This window comes from Coturnix japonica, chromosome 22, assembly GCF_054131305.1.
Source record: "Coturnix japonica strain WE chromosome 22, WE-NBRP24, whole genome shotgun sequence".
In the NCBI taxonomy this organism is placed as follows: domain Eukaryota; kingdom Metazoa; phylum Chordata; class Aves; order Galliformes; family Phasianidae; genus Coturnix; species Coturnix japonica.
In genome coordinates, this window is record NC_140684.1 from 7,369,111 (window position 1) to 7,384,923 (window position 15,813).

Below are 15,813 nucleotides of genomic sequence, written 5' to 3' on the forward strand. Positions count from 1 at the left end.
GCGCTGTGTACTCTGTACAGTCTGTTTTTTCCTGATGGGAAGCATTTTTGTAGGAAGTGTGGCTGTGTGTCCAGGTAAGGTTGGTGTCTGCAGTTAGCAGAGTGGTGGTGAGGTGACAGGCCCCCAGTCCTGGTGCTGCCTGGGGTGACAGAAGCATCTCTCTCCTGTAAGAGCACTTAAGAAGAGGAGGAGGACCTCCCTCCTTTTCATTGCAGCTCCTTCTGATCAAAGCCTCCTGGCCCTGTAGCTGATGCCTGTATCTTTGCTTGCTTATAGTAAGCCTTTTATTTCCATGGAGAGCTGCTGCTTTGCCTCCATCCTGCCTCCCCTGTCTGTGTCCCCAGCCTGCTCCCCAGAGCTGGGGTCATTTGATAGAGCCAGAGGGGAGGGAAAGCTCAGCTGGGTGTTGAGCCTGATGCAGCTCTGTGGTGCTGCAGGGAGTGCTGGTGCCACCGGGTGGTGACAGACCCTCTGCTTCCCTCTTGCTGCTGCCAGCAGTGATGCTTCTCTCCATGCAGCCTCCCTCTGTCACGTTTCAAGCTGGCTGTGCTTTGTTGGGTTCCGCAGTGAGATGATGTTCTCCTGCCCTGCTTGCAAATGGGAGGTTCCTAGTTTACAGCTCAGCTCTCCATCCCCTGATGAAGTAAGTCCTGGGGAGCAAAGCAGTGAGCTGAAGGGAAGATTTTCTGTCTACACAAAGCAAGAATTTCCTGCTGACTGTACTTGGAGCCACCCCTTGGGTGGATGTTCCTGTGTGTGAATCAGCTGTGGGCTGCCCAGGGCTGGGTGCTGCATTGTGAGCAGGACAGAGCCCCGGTTATGGGGGGCTGACCTGAAACTGGGGCTCACAGCCCCCACAGCTGCCTCCTTCCATGTCGGGTGTCCAACCTGTTGGCTCACCTGGGCTGTAATGAGTGAAGCTGCATGTAATGTGCACGCTGCATTCAGTCCAATGGGGGCAAAACTCATCCCGGGATCTTCAGGTCCTGCTCTAGTGCAGCTGCTATTGTTCTTCCCAATTCTTTCATCACAATCCCTCTTTCTATATAATTTCCAAGCTCCATCAATACATTTGTCCAAGAACCTTACTTCAGTTCCTTAAAAGTGTATATTATTGGGGGAAAATGAAGACATTCTTGTTCGGGCTAGCAAAGGACCTTCAAAGGTGCAAACAGTTCAGCAGACACAGGAAGAAAACCGAAAGATTGTAACTATTCCTGCCAGACAGACAGTCACAGCATGATCATGGGACGTCTGGCTTGTGCACCAGGGATGGGTGTGAGCAGGTACTATAAAGACCATTGGCAAGACCTGACAAAACTGAGGCAGCTTGGAGTGAGTGGCAAGAAACCATGGGTTCATTCATGTATGACCAAAGAGGCGAGCTGTGCTGAAGCATTGCTCCTCTTTCCTCACACCGAGCTCCTTCCAGTCCCCGTGCAGGGAGGCTGCCTGCAGCTGAGCCTGGTTTTCCCCTCCCCAGCAGCACTGTTTAATCTCTGGATGCCCCATTTCCACTTAATCTGAAGGAGAAGTCAGAAATCCTCTCCCACACAGGAGTGGCAGCCCCAGCCCTTGGCAAACAGCACAGAGAGCACTCAGCCCTGCTGCTGGGGTGGCCTTAAGCCCTGGCACAGCTCCTGCCCAGGGGCAGCATCATCTCTATCCCAGTGCTGGGGGCTAAGGGGACTGGGAAACTCTTGCTGGGTGAAGAAGGGGAAAGAGCCTGGCCCTGAAACCAGCAAGGGGCAGGAATGGGGAGATGGCAGCTTGGCTGCCACCCCACCCTGTGTGTTGGGTGGGACCAGTCACCCTTCAGTGCGTTGGGTTTTGGGTGACTGTGGGGTGTGATGGCTCCAGGCACTTCCCTGCCTTCAGGGCAATGCTGGCTGCACCCACAACAAGGCTGGATCTGTGTACTGGGGGGTATTGAGCACTCATGGGATTCAGGCAGTACTGGGGTGAATGGGGTGGAAAGGCCACCCACCCTATTTCCCCCATAGCCCTAATGGAACCTCCCAGTCCTGCCAACCAGTCCTTCACATGCAGCTCCTTTACCACCTCTGTGCCTCAGTTTCCCCTTTGGCATCACAGAGCGGTGCCTGCATCCCTGGTGCCCTGTTTGTGGGGTCAGACAGCCCAGGGCTGTTTTTGGGACTCATGGTGACCTGGGAGGGGCCCTGTCCCTCTCTGCCCGCGGGGTCCAGCCGTGCTGGTGGAGCCAGTGCAGGAATGTGGGGCTGGGAGGGCCGTGCTTGGTGGGGGCACAGGGACAGCTTGGCCCCTCGGCAGTGGGACGGAGTGGGTCGGAGCAGAACGGACACAGCCATGGAGCTGCTGTGGGTGCTGCTGGCGCTGGCTGGGATGGACGTGGCTGCTGGCCTGGGTGAGGGGCTGTGAGGGGCTTCGAGTGGGTGGTGGTGCTGGGGATGGGGCCAAGGGGCTGTGTGTGGCTGGGGGGCTCCCACTGACGGCTGTGCCCCCAGCCCTGCTGCCCTACGTGCCCCGTGTGGCCCCTGGTGCCATGGTGGGGAAGGTGACGGCCACAACCTTCGTGCTGGAGCGACCCCGCTGCGTCTTCGACCCCTTTTCCAACGCCTCCGATGCCGTCTGGCTGGTGGTGGCTTTTGCTGATGGTGAGATGTGTTGCAGGGAGGGATGTTGGGCTGTTCACCTCCAGCTGCTCACCCCACATCTGTGCCACGCAGCCTCCACCGCCTTCAAAAACCCCACGTCCAGCTCCGAGGTGCCCCCATACGAGGGGCTGCCCACTGCCCGCGCGTACATGACCCTGGAGACGGCAGCAGCCGCCTATGGATGCTCAGCTCCCGGTCCAGCCGTGCTGCGGGTCGGTGCGGACACGACGTGCCACGGCCGGGCACCCTGCAATGGGCCGCTGCCCTCCCCAGGGCCGTACAGGTGAGGCTGTGGGTTGGGGCATCGCGCTGTCCCCATCCCGCTGCTGGAGCTGCCCATCCCACAGGGTGAAGTTCCTGTTGATGGGCTGCAGCGGCCCCAAAGCGGAGACCAAGTGGTCTGAGCCCATCGTCCTGCGGAGAGGTACCGGGGGGAGCGGGGCTGAGACCACCACCCCTACACCAAAGGGGGGAAGAGCTCCCCAGTGTCCCCATGTCACCCCTCACCCTGTGCCCCTCCAGCTCGCAGCCTGAGCACCATCGACCCCACACCCGCACGTCGCGGCAGCACCACGGTCATCATCGCCGCCATCCTGGCCAGCCTGGCTGCTGCTCTGGCCATGGCCATGCTGGGAGCTGTGGGGTACGGGGATTTTAAGACTATTTTTTCCCTTAAATTTGGGGATTGCTGTATTTTGGCAGTGGGATGGGCTGCTTTCTGTAGTGTTTGAACTGCATGGACCCTGCTTGATGCCTCACCCATCTCCCCCCGCAGCACCCAGCTGTGTGTCCCGCTGTGCTGCCGGGACCTGGGCGCCCACCTGCCCTACAGGACCCACCACGTCCCTCCGGCCCTGCCCCACACGCTGCCCCCTGCCTGTATCTGTGGCTGCACACCATGGCCCCGTGGCCCATGACCCACCAAGTAAACTCTCTTCCATCCGCAATCACTTTTTCTGTCATCTTTCAACCCAATCACGTGCTGGGTGTGCCATCCCTGCAGACGCCCAGGGTTGGGCTGGAGGGTCTCTGAGCGCTGATGGAGCTGTGGGTGTCCCTGTGCACTGCAGGCAGTGGGACCAGTCTAACCCGAACCATCCCGTGTCCATGTGATGGTTCTATGGTCATGGACCACGCGGCTCATACAAAGCTCCGTGCTTTGTCCACCATGGGATGTGGGCAAGGGACGTGGGTTCACCCACCCCATGGGCACCCCCCTGCGGATGGCACTTAGGGACCCACCCGTGTCAGTGCTCAGCACAGCACCCAGCGGGCAGCCAGCCGGAACGTAATGCTGTAATGCTCGGCAGGGAAACGAGCCCGACCTGTTTGCCGCGGGGCTGCGGCCGCGCAGGAATGTGGGTGGTTGGAGCCGCAGGCGGGTCCTGGGGGGGGACAAGGCATCGGCCCCCACCCTACAGCCTCACTCTGCGCTCAGCACCTGCACCATGCGCCCGCTGCTGCTCCTGCTGCTGGCCACGGCCCATGGCCTGGGTGAGTGCGACCACGGGGGGTCGTGACCACAAATAATGGGGTGGGGGGGGGTCTACTGTGTGTGCAGGGGGGTCTGTTCTGGTTGATGGGTGTTGTGGGTGATACCCGCAGGTTGGGACCCTCCTTGGTGTCACCCAGCTCAGCCTGCAGCACAACACGGTGCCCCATGGGGTCTCCCTGTTGGTAGTGCTGTGTGCTGCCCCTTATTGCAATATTTGCACTGTCTCAGCCCCAAACGGTGCTGGCGGTGGGGAGCTGCCCCCCTCCCCATGCCCACATCCCATGGTGATGCCCACCATCCCCTGCTCTCATTGCTGTGCTGCAGACACATTGGACTACACACCCACCCTGGCTAATGATGTGAGCCTGGGGGGCCGTTTGACGGGCAGCACCTTCGTGCTGGAGCAGCCCCGCTGTGTCTTTGAGATGGACAACACGTCCGACATCTGGCTGGTGGTGGCCACCCGTGAGGGTGAGTGTGGTGATGGAGGGATGGGGCTCTATCGGTGCTGCCCTTCACTGCCACCCCCATCCCTGCAGGTAGGGAGCACTTCAATGACAGCGCGCAGCCTGGGATGCCCGAGTGGAGCTTCCAACGCTTCCTCACCAACAGCTCCTCCTACCTGACGCTGGGTGCCATGCTGTACCACTACCCCTGCCCCAAACCCAGCGGGGAGCTCACAGTGCTGCGTGTGGGCAGCGAGACCAGCTGCATTGACGACACCTCCGTACCCAACTGCAATGGGCCCCTGCCCAACCCCGGGCCATATTGGTGGGTTTTTAGGGACGGTTTAGCTCAGAAATAGAGGTGATGTGGAGGCACAGCTGCCCAGGGAGGTGGGGAGGGGGTCACTGTGGGGATGTGGCACTGAGGGACACGGTTGGGATGGGTTGGGGTTGGGATGGGGGATCTGAGGGGACTCTCCCAGCCCTAAAGGCTCTGTGATCTGCTCCCCAGGGTGAAGTTCCTCGCACTGAATGCCTCTGGTCCCATAGCCACCACACAATGGTTTGGGCCCATTGAACTGAAGAAAGGTACGGGGGGGAGGGTGCCCCACTGTGGGGTGTGATGGTGGGGCGGGTGAGGCACGGCCCCATTGTGTTCTCCCCACAGCCCAGCCCATCCCGAGCAGCTCTAGGGCAGGCGTTGTCCGCAGCGGTGCCATGATCACCATCACTGCCATCCTATCAGTGCTGCTGGCCGTGCTGCTGGCCGCCCTCCTGGCCACGCTGTGCAGGTGAGTCCATAGGGCACAGGGGGGTGGCGATGGGTGACAGCAGCACGTCGTGTCCCCAATGCTGTGTCCTCCCCCAGCTCCGAGGCGTGTGGTGTGGGCAGCTTCAGGCCAGATGCAGCTTCCATCCGACGCTACAACACCCACCATGTGTACGACCAGCCGGCTGCAAAGCTCTGAGGAGGGACACCATGTCACTGTGCCACCGTGTTACTGCATCACCATGTCACTACATCACCATGTTACTGCATTGCCATGTTACTGCCCCCAGCGATGCACTGGGACATAAACAGATCCATGTGTGCTGTGTGTCTGCCTCTGTCTATGGGTTGTACTGGGGGAGGGCTCAGCTCACACTGTGCATCATGTAGGGGCTGGAGGTGCTGCTGAGTCCCCATGGTGTCCCTATGGTGTCCCATGGTGTCCCTATTGTGCCCCATGGTGTCCCTATTGTATCCCATGGTGTCCCTCTTGTGCCCCATGGTGTCCCTATTGTGCCCCATGGTGTCCCTATTGTGTCCCATGGTGTCCCTATGGTGCCCTATAGTGTCCCTATTGTGCCCTATGGTGTCCCTATTGTATCCCATGGTGTCCCTCTTGTGCCCCATGGTGTCCCTCTTGTGCCCCATGGTGTCCCTATTGTGTCCCATGGTGTCCCTATGGTGCCCCATGGTGTCCCTATTGTATCCCATTGTGTCCCTATTGTGCCCCATGGTGTCCCTATGGTGTCCCTATTGTATCCCATGGTGTCCCTATTGTGTCCCATGGTGTCCCTATGGTGCCCCATGGTGTCCCTATTGTATCCCATGGTGTCCCTATTGTATCCCATGGTGTCCCTATGGTGTCCCTATTGTATCCCATGGTGTCCCTATTGTATCCCATGGTGTCCCTATTGTGCCCCATGGTGTCCTCACAGCGTCTCCACGATGTCCCTATGATGTCCCCATCATGACCTTCCCTATGGGGTCCTTGTGATGTCCCTATGGTGCCTCCATGCTGTCCCTATGGTGACCCCTGTGCATGGGCCCGGATGGCACGGGGCTGTCTGTGGGTACACGGGGCTTTGTGGCGTTATATCACTCTGTGAGCAGTCATGGTGCCTGCACAGCGCTGTGTGGGTCGCAGCTCGTCCCTCTGCCCCATATGGGGGCTTATAACCATGGGGGTCCCTGTAGTTCCCATCCAGCCCCACACCCCGCCCATATTATATACAAGACCACGCCCGTTTCCTTAAGCCCCGCCCATTTACCCAGAGCCGCTCGCTGATTGGTCGCCCTCCGTGCCGGTCCGCACATGGGCTCGGTGCTCTGTGGTCGCGGGTTCGAGTCCGCGCTCCGCCGCCCGCTCCGTCCGTGTGTCCCGTCCGTCCGTCCGCCCGCATGTCCCGGCGCTGCGTGCTGTCCATCCGCATCGTGGAGGGCAGGAACCTGCCGGCCAAGGACATGTGAGTGCTGCCGGGGATGGGGGGTGGCATCTTGGCTCTGTACACTGCTTTGATCCAGCCCCCAGCACAGCTTTGGGGGTATCCCTCCCACCCAGTGCTTTGGGGACCCCTATAGGGTGGGTTTGGGGTCACCCTTTGCAGCTCTTTGGGATGGTTCCAGCATATCCCCTCCCAGTGCTTTGGGATCTCCCCCTGCACGGCATTGGGGCAGCCCTTCCTTTAGGATCTCCCCCAGGATTGGATGTGATCCTCCCAGCAGTTCTGGGAGGTTTCCTTCCAGCTGAATCCCAGCAGCTCGGAATGCTTTGGGATCCCCCCCCTGCAATGCTTTGGGATCCCCCTGCAATGCTTTGGGATCCCCCCTGCAATGCTTTGGGATCCCCCCCCTGCAATGCTTTGGGATCCCCCCTGCAATGCTTTGGGATCCCCATGTAAAGCTTTGGGATCCCCCCTGGGGTGGCTCCGTGTCTCTGTCCCTCTTCCAGCACCTGCTGCAGGGGCTGCTGTCCCCATCGGGTGGGGATTTCAAGCTGTTTGTGTGTCCCAGCATTATCCTCACCGCTCCCATCTCTATAGGGCAGGATTTGAGGACAGCGCTGGGTGGGATGGGGACAGCACAGGGGGGGACCCATCCATGGGGAGCCACCTCGGAGCGCACTGCGGGCGGCTGGAAAAGCAGCAAAAAACCCCGCAGCCGTCATGGAAAAAGAGGATAAACAAGGGAAGAAGCGCAGCTTCTGGTTTTTTTAAGCCCCGTGTGTCAGGGCTCGTGTTTTTCAGTCCCTTGGCACGAAGCCCTGCGGGGACCTTGAGCCGGAGCGGGGGGGGTTTGAGGGCTGTGCCTTTGGGAGGGCAGAACGTGGCTTGGGATGGTGCCACGGGCACAGCTCCATCCCCGGGATTTATGACCCCCCCCGTCCCTTCGCCATTGGGATCGCTGTGATTTCCCCATGGAAATCCGAGATGTCACAGCGCTGCTGATGGATCACAGTCCGCCCGCAGCCGCCCACCCGCAGCACGGTGTGTCCCCGGGCACGCTGACACCGCAGCCCCATCGTTCTATCTCATGGCAGCGCTGTGATATCAACGCGTTTCACGCTGTTTCCATGCTGAGCTCCCCTCCTGCCGCTCTGTGCTTCCCCCTCCCTCCTACGAGCCCCTGCCCGGCGCCTCTTTAGCACCAGGACCCCAACACAACTGCCCATAAAGAGGCGGAATAACGCTCTGCCCTATGGCACATCGCTGTGCTGCTCCTGCATCCTCAGCGCAGGAAGACAAAGAGCATCCCCTGCTTTGTGTGCGGGGCAGGTGGCATCGTTCTGTGTGTGCTCAAATGGTTTGCACAAGGCAGGAAATGTCAGCAATACAGCGGGGTTAATGATGCTTCATCCGCCGTGTTCGTGCCCAATCTGCCCCTGCTCTTAGCAACCGGTGTGACACGGGGCTGCCCTGCGTGGGGACACCTCGGGATGCAGCTCCATGGGAGGTGACAGCGGCAGCTCTCAGCTTCTCCTTGTTCATTTTGCTTTCCCCAACCTGCTGCTTGTTGCTGCAAACCCACCATCCCAACCATGTGGATCCTCCCAGACCCCTCCTGTCCCCTGTGCTCCCCCTGCAGCTCTGGGCTCCAGCATTACAGGGAGCTGCCAGCCCCACATTGAGAACCCAAAGCCCTTCGCCCCCATAGTTTGGTTCCGCCAGCTCCGCCGCCTCCGGCCGCAGTGAGTCACCGTCCTCAGGAACTGAGCTGGCCATAAAGTGCTGTTGTTTTGGCAGCAGCACGCAGCAATGGTGAGCTGAGCTGTTGGCAGCTCACTGAGCATCGCTGTGACCAGGGGGCCGTGTCACCGCAGTGTCCCCAGGGTTGGTCCCGTCCCTACAGAGAGATCTGGGTTCTGGGTCCATTTGGGGGCTGGAGGGTGTATGAGAAATTGGTAATCACAGCCTGAACCTCTGATTAATCAGCTGAGGCAAGTGTGGGGTCAGCTGCGGGAGCACAGGTGAGAGTAATGGAGCTGTGCTCCTGGAAGGGGTGGAGCTCGACTCCACCTCCTCTAGACCCCATTTAAGGGCTGACCACCACTAAGGCAACATCTCTCGGGGATTGCTCCCTGGTGGAGATTGCCTCAGCATTTCCCAGTGAAGGCATCCATGTAGGTGAGATTTCCTTTACAAATAACCTTTTGAATATTTGTCATCGTCTTTGTTACCATCTTCATATCATTCAACCTTACAAGGGGGTTGTGTTGGCTCCTGGAGCTCCTACTTTGGGGAAAGGGTGGGATTTGTTTGTTCCCTTTCCGATCTGGATGAGGAGCTGCCAGCAGGATGCTGTGATCAGGGCCTGGAAGTCGGGGTCACTACAATGCTAATGGGGTCATGCCATTGCCTTCCAGCACGGGGAGCAGTGACCCGTACTGCATTGTGAAGATCGACAATGAGGCCATCATCAGGTGAGCCCTGCTGCCCACTCCCATCTGGGTCCCAAAGCTTGAGACATAGACTCCAGTGCCAACCCATAAGCCACCCCAGTGTGGGTGCTGTGCACCAGCCCTGCTCATCTGATGCTGGGATGTCACTGGCTCCATCTGTCCCACAGGACTGCCACGGTGTGGAAGACACTGTCCCCGTTCTGGGGGGAGGAGTATGAGGTGCAGCTCCATCCCACCTTCCACAGCATCTCTATCTATGTCATGGATGAGGATGCGCTCAGGTACAGGCAGAGCACTGTGGGGACAATGCAGGGTTGGGCTGGCAATGCTCAACCCCATAGCAGACAGCAGAGAATCCACACCTGGCTGTGCAGTTGAAGGCTTTGGGCCATCCAAACTGCCCAGCCACCCTCCGTGCCACCTCCCTATTGTATCTTGCAGCCGTGACGATGTCATTGGGAAGGTGTGCATCACCCGCTCCATGCTGACAGAGCACCCCAGAGGTAGGGGGCAGCGGGGCGTCCCCAGCCCTACACCCAGCCGTGTCCCCACACCCTGTGCCCATGGTGCCCACTGGTCCCATAGGATACAGCGGCTGGGTGAGCCTCAATGAGGTGGACCCTGATGAGGAGGTGCAGGGGGAAATTCACCTCCGTGTGGAGCTCCTGGAGGGCGGGCAGCGGCTGCGATGCACCGTGCTGGAGGCCAGGTGATGTTGGGGATGGGGGCGTCCCAGTCATGGGGTGATGGCTCTGGTGAGGCCTGGTGGGATTTCACCCTCTCCTCCACAGGGATTTGGCCAAGAAGGACAGGAACGGTGCGTCCGACCCCTTTGTCTGTGTGAGCTACAATGGCAAAACACAGGAGAGCACAGTGAGCTCAACTCAGCGTATCCCCTGATGTCCCCATGGGGGTGGGATGTGTGTGCCATGGGGTCAGATCCATCTCCTTTACAGGTGGTGAAGAAATCCTGCTATCCTCGCTGGAATGAAGCCTTTGAGTTTGAGCTGCCCAACCCCCCTGCGGAGAAGCTGTGTGTAGAGGTGTGGGACTGGGACCTGGTCAGCAAGAATGACTTCTTGGGCAAGGTGAGCCCTCAGAAATACCCCGTATGGCCCCATTACTGGGGTGGGATGTGAGCCTGTCCCACCCTCCCCCAGGTGGTGGTCAGTGTGCAGGGGCTGCAGGCAGCCGGACACCAGGAGGGCTGGTTCAGGCTGCAGCCGGACACAACCAAGCCCAGGGAGGACAGGTGAGTGTTTGGGGTGTTCCAGAGGGATGTGCAGTGGGGTGCATGGTCTGGATCTGCTCTCCATGTTCCTACAGGCGCCGGGGCAGCCTGGGCTCACTGCAGCTGCAGGTGAGGCTGCGGGATGAGACAGTGCTGCCCTCTCACTGCTACCAGCCCCTGGTCCAGCTGCTGTGCCAGGAGGTGAAGGCAGGGCACCAGGTGAGGCACTGCAGAGCCCCAATGGGACGCGGTCACAGTCATTACCACTGTGCCACCATGTCCTGTGTCCCTGCAGGTCGGTGGGGTTCACCTGGTCACCCTCCTTGATGAAACCACCACGGCCGAGTGCCGGCAGGATGTGGCCATCAACCTGGTGAAGCTCTTCTTGGGCCAAGGGCTGGTGAAGGAGTTTCTGGACCTGCTCTTTGAGCTGGAGCTGGCCAAGCCCTGTAAGCCTGAGCTGGGAGCAGGGCAGGGTCTTCCTTACCTTCATTTGGAGCTGTAAAACTTCTGGTGTGCTCTGGTTGGGAACACGTTGGGTTCATCATCATCATTGGCTGTAGTTGGTGGAGGAATGGGCAGGTGTTTGGTTGGAGAATCCCTGTAACTCCAGTGCAAATAGGCAGGGTGAAAATGCCTGGTGGGCACTTGGGGCTGCTCCACTGGCTTCCTCCTGTTTCTCAGGTGAACCCAACACTTTATTCCGGAGCAACTCCCTGGCCTCAAAGTCAATGGAGTCTTTCCTCAAGGTGCTGTTGCCCCTAAATCCCCCTTGTCCGCAGGAAGCTTCACCCCAAACCCTGCTCCTTCCAGCTCACCACAGCTCCATGCTGTCCTATAAGGGAAGGACATGGGGAGCTGTGTCTGCCTCTGGGGCCAAGAGCTGGAGAAAACCCCCTAAGGTTGGGTGCTGTGGTCCCCTGGGCAGGTGACAGGGATGCAGTACCTGCATGCGGTGCTGGGACCCACCATCTCCAGGGTGTTTGAGGAGAAGAAATACGTGGAGCTGGACCCCAGCAAGGTGGAGATCAAGGACGTTGGGTAAGGGGCACAGGGGCTGCAGTGGGTGGGGGTACTCGGAGTGCATGGGATTGATGGGGTCTGTGCACCTGCAGGTGCTCGGGGCTGCACCGGGTGCAGACAGAGAGTGAGGTGATGGAGCAGGGCCGCCAGCTCCTGCAGTCCTACCTTGGGGAGCTCTTAGATGCCATCAGTAAATCGGCTCCTACCTGCCCTCCTGTCATCCGTGCTGCTTTCCGGCAGCTCTTCCAGCGTGTCGGGGAGCGCTTCCCCCAGCATCAGGTCAGCTCCAAACCCAGCAGTGGGGATGGAGGAACGGGGTGGACTTGGTGTTGTTCTGTGCCATGAAAAAGCTGTAGATGCCCAAGGCTTGATGATGGGCGGCTTAAGTTGGTGGGGGGCAACCAGCCCAAGGCAGGGGGTTGGAACTGGGTGGGCTTAGGGGGAAGTTCTTCACTAGGAGAGTGGTTAGGGCCTGGAACAGGCTGCCCAGGGAGGTTGTGGATGCCCCGTCCTTGGAGGTGTTCAAGGCCAGGTTGGACGGGGCCCTGTGCAACCTGATCTAGTAAAGGTGTATGTTTGGTGGCCCTGCCAGGCAGGGGGTTGGAACTACTTGATCCTTGAGGTCCCTTCCAACCTGGGTCATTCTGTGATTCTGTGGGCTGTGAGGATCATCCAACCCTGAAGCATCATGAGGGATGGTGCCATGGGGATGGACCCTCACACATCTCATGCCCCCGGTGGCTGCAGCACACTCAGTTTGTGGCCGTCACCAGCTTCTTGTGCCTGCGCTTCTTCTCCCCCGCCATCATGACCCCCAAACTCTTCCACCTGAGGGAGACACACGCTGATGCACGTACCAGCCGCACGCTGCTGCTGCTGGCCAAGGTGAGCTGGGACATGGGCACAGCGGGGTGGCACTGGGGGCAACGACTTCACCATGCCGTGGTCTGCAGGCCATGCAGATGGTGGGCAACATGGAACCAGCGGCAGGGAGAGCCAAGGAGGAATGGCTGGCCCCGCTGCAACCCGCCCTGCAGCACGGAGCCTCCCAGATGAGGGCCTTCATCACCCGCCTGGTGGGCATGGAGGAGGAGGAGGAGGGTGGAGAGGAGCAGCCCTGTGCCCCCCGCAGCAACGTGGTGAAGGAGGGGCTGCTGTTTGTCCATAAGACACGGGGCAAAGGGCCGCTGCTTGCTTCTGCATCCAAGAAGCTGCACTTCTGCCTCACCAGCGAGGCACTCAGCTTCAGCAAGAGCCCCGGGGCGGAGGTAGGGGGACGTGGGGTGGTGGGATCCCATAGTGGCACGGAGGGCACCGAGCGCTGTGTCCCCAATGGCAGAGATGCGGCTCCATCGCTTTGGCCAACATCCGAGCGGCCGAGAAGGTGGAGGAGAAAAGCTTTGGGAGCTGCCACGTCATGCAGGTGGTCTATGTGGATGAGGCCGGGCAGCAGGAGACGGCGTATCTGCAGTGCAAGGTGGGCTGGGATGGGGACGGGGCTGTGACCCATTGGGGTACTGTGTCACCTCGCTGTTTAACCCGCAGTGTGTCAATGAGCTGAACCAGTGGCTGTCTGCGCTGAGGAAGGTGTGCGGCAACAACCCGCAGCTGCTGCGCTCCTACCACCCCGGGGTGTTCCGGGGGGATAAATGGAGCTGCTGCCACCAGAAGGACAGGACGGGTACGGGCTGCTGGGTGGGGGGTGGGGGTGATGATGTCCCCGCTATTTTCAGCCCCTGTTCTGTCCCATAGGACCAGGCTGCGGCCGGACCCGGCACAGCATCACCCTGCAGGACTGGACCGACCCGCTGCAGCCCGACGTGGAGGCTCAGCGGCTCTTCCAGCACCTGCACGGGCTGCAGCAGCCCCTCAGGTGGGACCCACAACCGGGGACAGCCCCCAAAGCGCCCCCTGCCCCGCGGCCAACAGCCCCCTTTATCCGCAGGGAGAAGTGCCGGCAGCTCATGGAGCCGGGGGACCCTCAGAACGGAGAAGGTAGAGAAAGGACCCCCAGCTCCCCATCCCCCCCATAGGCGCTGTGCTCTGGGGCTGCTCCCATTCCCGGGGGTCTCACCGCCCCGCTCTCCCCCCACCCAGCCCCACCGCTGCCCCCCACGCTCCGCCGGCTCCTGGATGCGCTGCAGGACCTGGAGCGCTGCCACCGCCGGCTGCCCCCGGCCCAGCCCCCCCTGCAGGAGCTGCCGGAGCCGCAGACGTGACGGACGGACCGGGATGTGCCGGGATGGGGCTGAGGGGGAATTGGGGGTGGTCGCAGCGTGGCAATAAATGCGCAGCTCCACCCGCACCGTGTCCGTGCCTTTATAGCGCACTGCGCACGGTCCGCCCGCACGGCAGGGGGCGCTGTGGGCGGAAGTGACGCTGTGTGCGCTGCGGGGAGCGGCGAGCAGCCGGCGGGATGAACGCGCCGCCGGCATTCGAGTCGTTCCTGCTGTTCGAAGGGGAGAAAAAGTGAGTAGGGGGCGGGATGGGGGGGTCCGGTGGGGGGTTGGGGGCTGCCCGGTTCCCCCCGGTTCCCCCCATGTCCGCCCGGGCTGTGGCAGTGAATCGCCGCCCCCTGTGCTGTGTAGGATCACCATCAACAAGGACACCAAGGTGCCCAACGCCTGTTTGTTCACCATCAACAAGGAGGATCACACGCTGGGAAACATCATCAAGTCGTGAGCTGAGGGAGCTGGGCGCTGCTTACAAGTGCTGGGGCTCTTATAAAGCTCTTCTATCTATTAATGCATGTTTGCTTGCTGCTGCTTTGCCTCCTTCCCCAGGCAGCTGCTGAAGGACCCCCAGGTGCTGTTTGCAGGTTACAAGGTCCCGCACCCCCTGGAACATAAAATCATCATCCGTGTCCAAACGACCCCGGATTACAGCCCCCAGGAGGCCTTCACCAACGCCATCACCGACCTGATCAGCGAGCTGTCCCTGCTGGAGGAGAGATTCAGGGTGAGCTCAGTTCTGAGCACTGCGAGAAGCCCATCCTTTGAACCGAAGGGAAGGGCTCAGCCCAGAGCTGCTGCCATCTCGAAGATGATCAGGGGCTGGAGCACGTTCCCTATGAGGACAGGCTGAGGGAGCTGGGTTTGTTCAGCCTGGAGAAGAGAAGGTTGCGGGGTGACCTCATTGCAGCCTTTCAATACCTGAAGGGAACCTGTAACCAGGAGGGGAGTAAACTCTTGGAAAGGGCTGACAATAGAAGGACACGGGGAAATGGTTTTAAGTTAAAAGAGGGAAGATTTAGGTTGGATGTCAGGGGGAAGTTCTTCACTAGGAGAGTGGTGAGGCCCTGGAACAGGCTGCCCAGGGAGGTTGTGGATGCCCCGGCCTTGGAGGTGTTCAAGGCCAGGTTGGACGGGGCCGTGGGCAACCTGATCTATGGGGTCTCTATGGGGAATCTATGGGGATCTATGGGGTCTCTATGGGGATGGATCTATGGGGTCTCTATGGGGTCTCTGTGGGGTCTCCTGGGCAACCTGATCTAGTAAATATGTATGTTTGGTGGCCCTGCCAGGCAGGGGGTTGGATCTACATGATCCTTGAGGTCCCTTCCAACCCGGCTCATTCTGTGATTCTGTGATCATCTAGTCCAACCATTCCCAATACTTCTCGCCTAGATCATACTGATCAACACAACATCCAGACGTTTCTTGAACACTCCCATGGTCGGTGACTCCACCACCTCCCTGGGCAGTGCATTCCAATGCCTGACTACCATTTCCAAAAAGTAATACTTCCTAATGTTCAGCCTGAATCTCCCCTGGCGCAGCTTAAAACCATTCCCTCTAGTTCTATCACTGATTACACAAGAGAAGAGGCCAACCCCCAGCTCACTACAACCTCCCTTCAGGAAGTTATAGAGAGCAATAAGGTCTCCCCTGAACTCATGCAGTTGTTCTGTTGTTTGATGTGAAATTGATGAAATCAGTGTTTAAACCATCCACTGACGGTTCTGTTTCTGTTCTTTACAGGTTGCCATTAAAGACAAACAAGAAGGAATCGAGTGAAATCAGCCTGCTCTTAGTGTGATACACTGCTGATGAAGAACGATGTGTCTGAGTGAAATGCTTTATTTAAACCTTCATTCAATGCCAATTACTTTCCTTCCAGTCCTACTGACTTTGGCAGCAGTATTGGGAGGGGATGTTTGTATCTGACATGTCTTGTTTGATTTCATGGCTTAATTCACTAAAATGGTTTTCACTTTTCTAACTGGAGCCTCACTGTCACTATGTGCACTAGGCTGTAGCTCAGTCTCACTGCCCTTTGGCAATGAGGAGATGCTGAGTGGCAATAACGGGTCACAGCC

General features: G+C 59.4%; 4 protein-coding genes across 5 annotated transcripts; all 4 read left to right on the forward strand.

The window, feature by feature from the left end:
* Positions 1–2,167: 2,167 nt before the first annotated feature.
* On the forward strand, positions 2,168–3,583 carry LOC116654255 (uroplakin-3b; the record flags this gene model as incomplete). Its single annotated transcript, XM_085522343.1, has 4 exons — positions 2,168–2,919; positions 2,984–3,060; positions 3,159–3,279; positions 3,412–3,583. Coding segments are annotated over 4 exons (1,092 nt in total), but the record flags the coding sequence as incomplete, so codon positions are not given.
* Positions 3,584–3,968: 385 nt separating this feature from the next.
* LOC107322461 (uroplakin-3b-like protein 1) lies at positions 3,969–5,674 on the forward strand. The gene is made up of 6 exons (XM_015880515.3): positions 3,969–4,130; positions 4,456–4,602; positions 4,671–4,902; positions 5,089–5,165; positions 5,245–5,368; positions 5,446–5,674. Exons 1-6 carry the CDS (start codon positions 4,085–4,087, stop codon positions 5,543–5,545), a joined length of 726 nt encoding a protein of 241 aa, XP_015736001.2. The 5' UTR covers positions 3,969–4,084; the 3' UTR covers positions 5,546–5,674.
* Positions 5,675–6,612: 938 nt separating this feature from the next.
* Positions 6,613–13,800, forward strand: LOC107322453 (ras GTPase-activating protein 4-like). The gene is made up of 20 exons (XM_015880497.3): positions 6,613–6,809; positions 9,206–9,262; positions 9,409–9,522; positions 9,683–9,744; positions 9,827–9,950; positions 10,033–10,114; positions 10,198–10,329; positions 10,402–10,493; positions 10,568–10,691; positions 10,768–10,921; positions 11,157–11,221; positions 11,401–11,513; positions 11,588–11,774; positions 12,243–12,380; positions 12,449–12,763; positions 12,835–12,972; positions 13,041–13,176; positions 13,248–13,368; positions 13,441–13,490; positions 13,593–13,800. Exons 1-20 carry the CDS (start codon positions 6,745–6,747, stop codon positions 13,712–13,714), a joined length of 2,391 nt encoding a protein of 796 aa, XP_015735983.2. The 5' UTR covers positions 6,613–6,744; the 3' UTR covers positions 13,715–13,800.
* Positions 13,801–13,873: 73 nt separating this feature from the next.
* POLR2J (RNA polymerase II subunit J) lies at positions 13,874–15,716 on the forward strand. 2 transcript variants are annotated; one of them, XM_015880517.2, is made up of 4 exons: positions 13,874–13,964; positions 14,084–14,173; positions 14,279–14,453; positions 15,476–15,716. In XM_015880517.2, exons 1-4 carry the CDS (start codon positions 13,912–13,914, stop codon positions 15,509–15,511), a joined length of 354 nt encoding a protein of 117 aa, XP_015736003.1. In that variant the 5' UTR covers positions 13,874–13,911; the 3' UTR covers positions 15,512–15,716. The 2 variants fall into 2 exon arrangements, with proteins under 2 accessions (XP_015736003.1, XP_032304282.1); XM_032448391.2 differs by lacking the exon at positions 14,084–14,173.
* Positions 15,717–15,813: the final 97 nt, after the last annotated feature.

Bases quoted from the DNA above. Each gene is read 5' to 3' on its own strand.
- POLR2J (XM_015880517.2), top strand. From the start codon at position 13,912: ATGAACGCGCCGCCGGCATTCGAGTCGTTCCTGCTGTTCGAAGGGGAG. The intron at 13,965-14,083 runs GTGAGTAGGGGG...TGTGCTGTGTAG, and splicing joins CTGTTCGAAGGGGAGAAAAA to GATCACCATCAACAAGGACA. The intron at 14,454-15,475 runs GTGAGCTCAGTT...TGTTCTTTACAG, and splicing joins TGCTGGAGGAGAGATTCAGG to GTTGCCATTAAAGACAAACA.
- LOC107322461 (XM_015880515.3), top strand. From the start codon at position 4,085: ATGCGCCCGCTGCTGCTCCTGCTGCTGGCCACGGCCCATGGCCTGG. The intron at 4,903-5,088 runs GTGGGTTTTTAG...TCTGCTCCCCAG, and splicing joins CCCAACCCCGGGCCATATTG to GGTGAAGTTCCTCGCACTGA. The intron at 5,369-5,445 runs GTGAGTCCATAG...GTCCTCCCCCAG, and splicing joins CTCCTGGCCACGCTGTGCAG to CTCCGAGGCGTGTGGTGTGG.
- LOC107322453 (XM_015880497.3), top strand. From the start codon at position 6,745: ATGTCCCGGCGCTGCGTGCTGTCCATCCGCATCGTGGAGGGCAGGAAC. The intron at 10,494-10,567 runs GTGAGTGTTTGG...ATGTTCCTACAG, and splicing joins ACCAAGCCCAGGGAGGACAG to GCGCCGGGGCAGCCTGGGCT. The intron at 13,177-13,247 runs GTACGGGCTGCT...TCTGTCCCATAG, and splicing joins CCACCAGAAGGACAGGACGG to GACCAGGCTGCGGCCGGACC.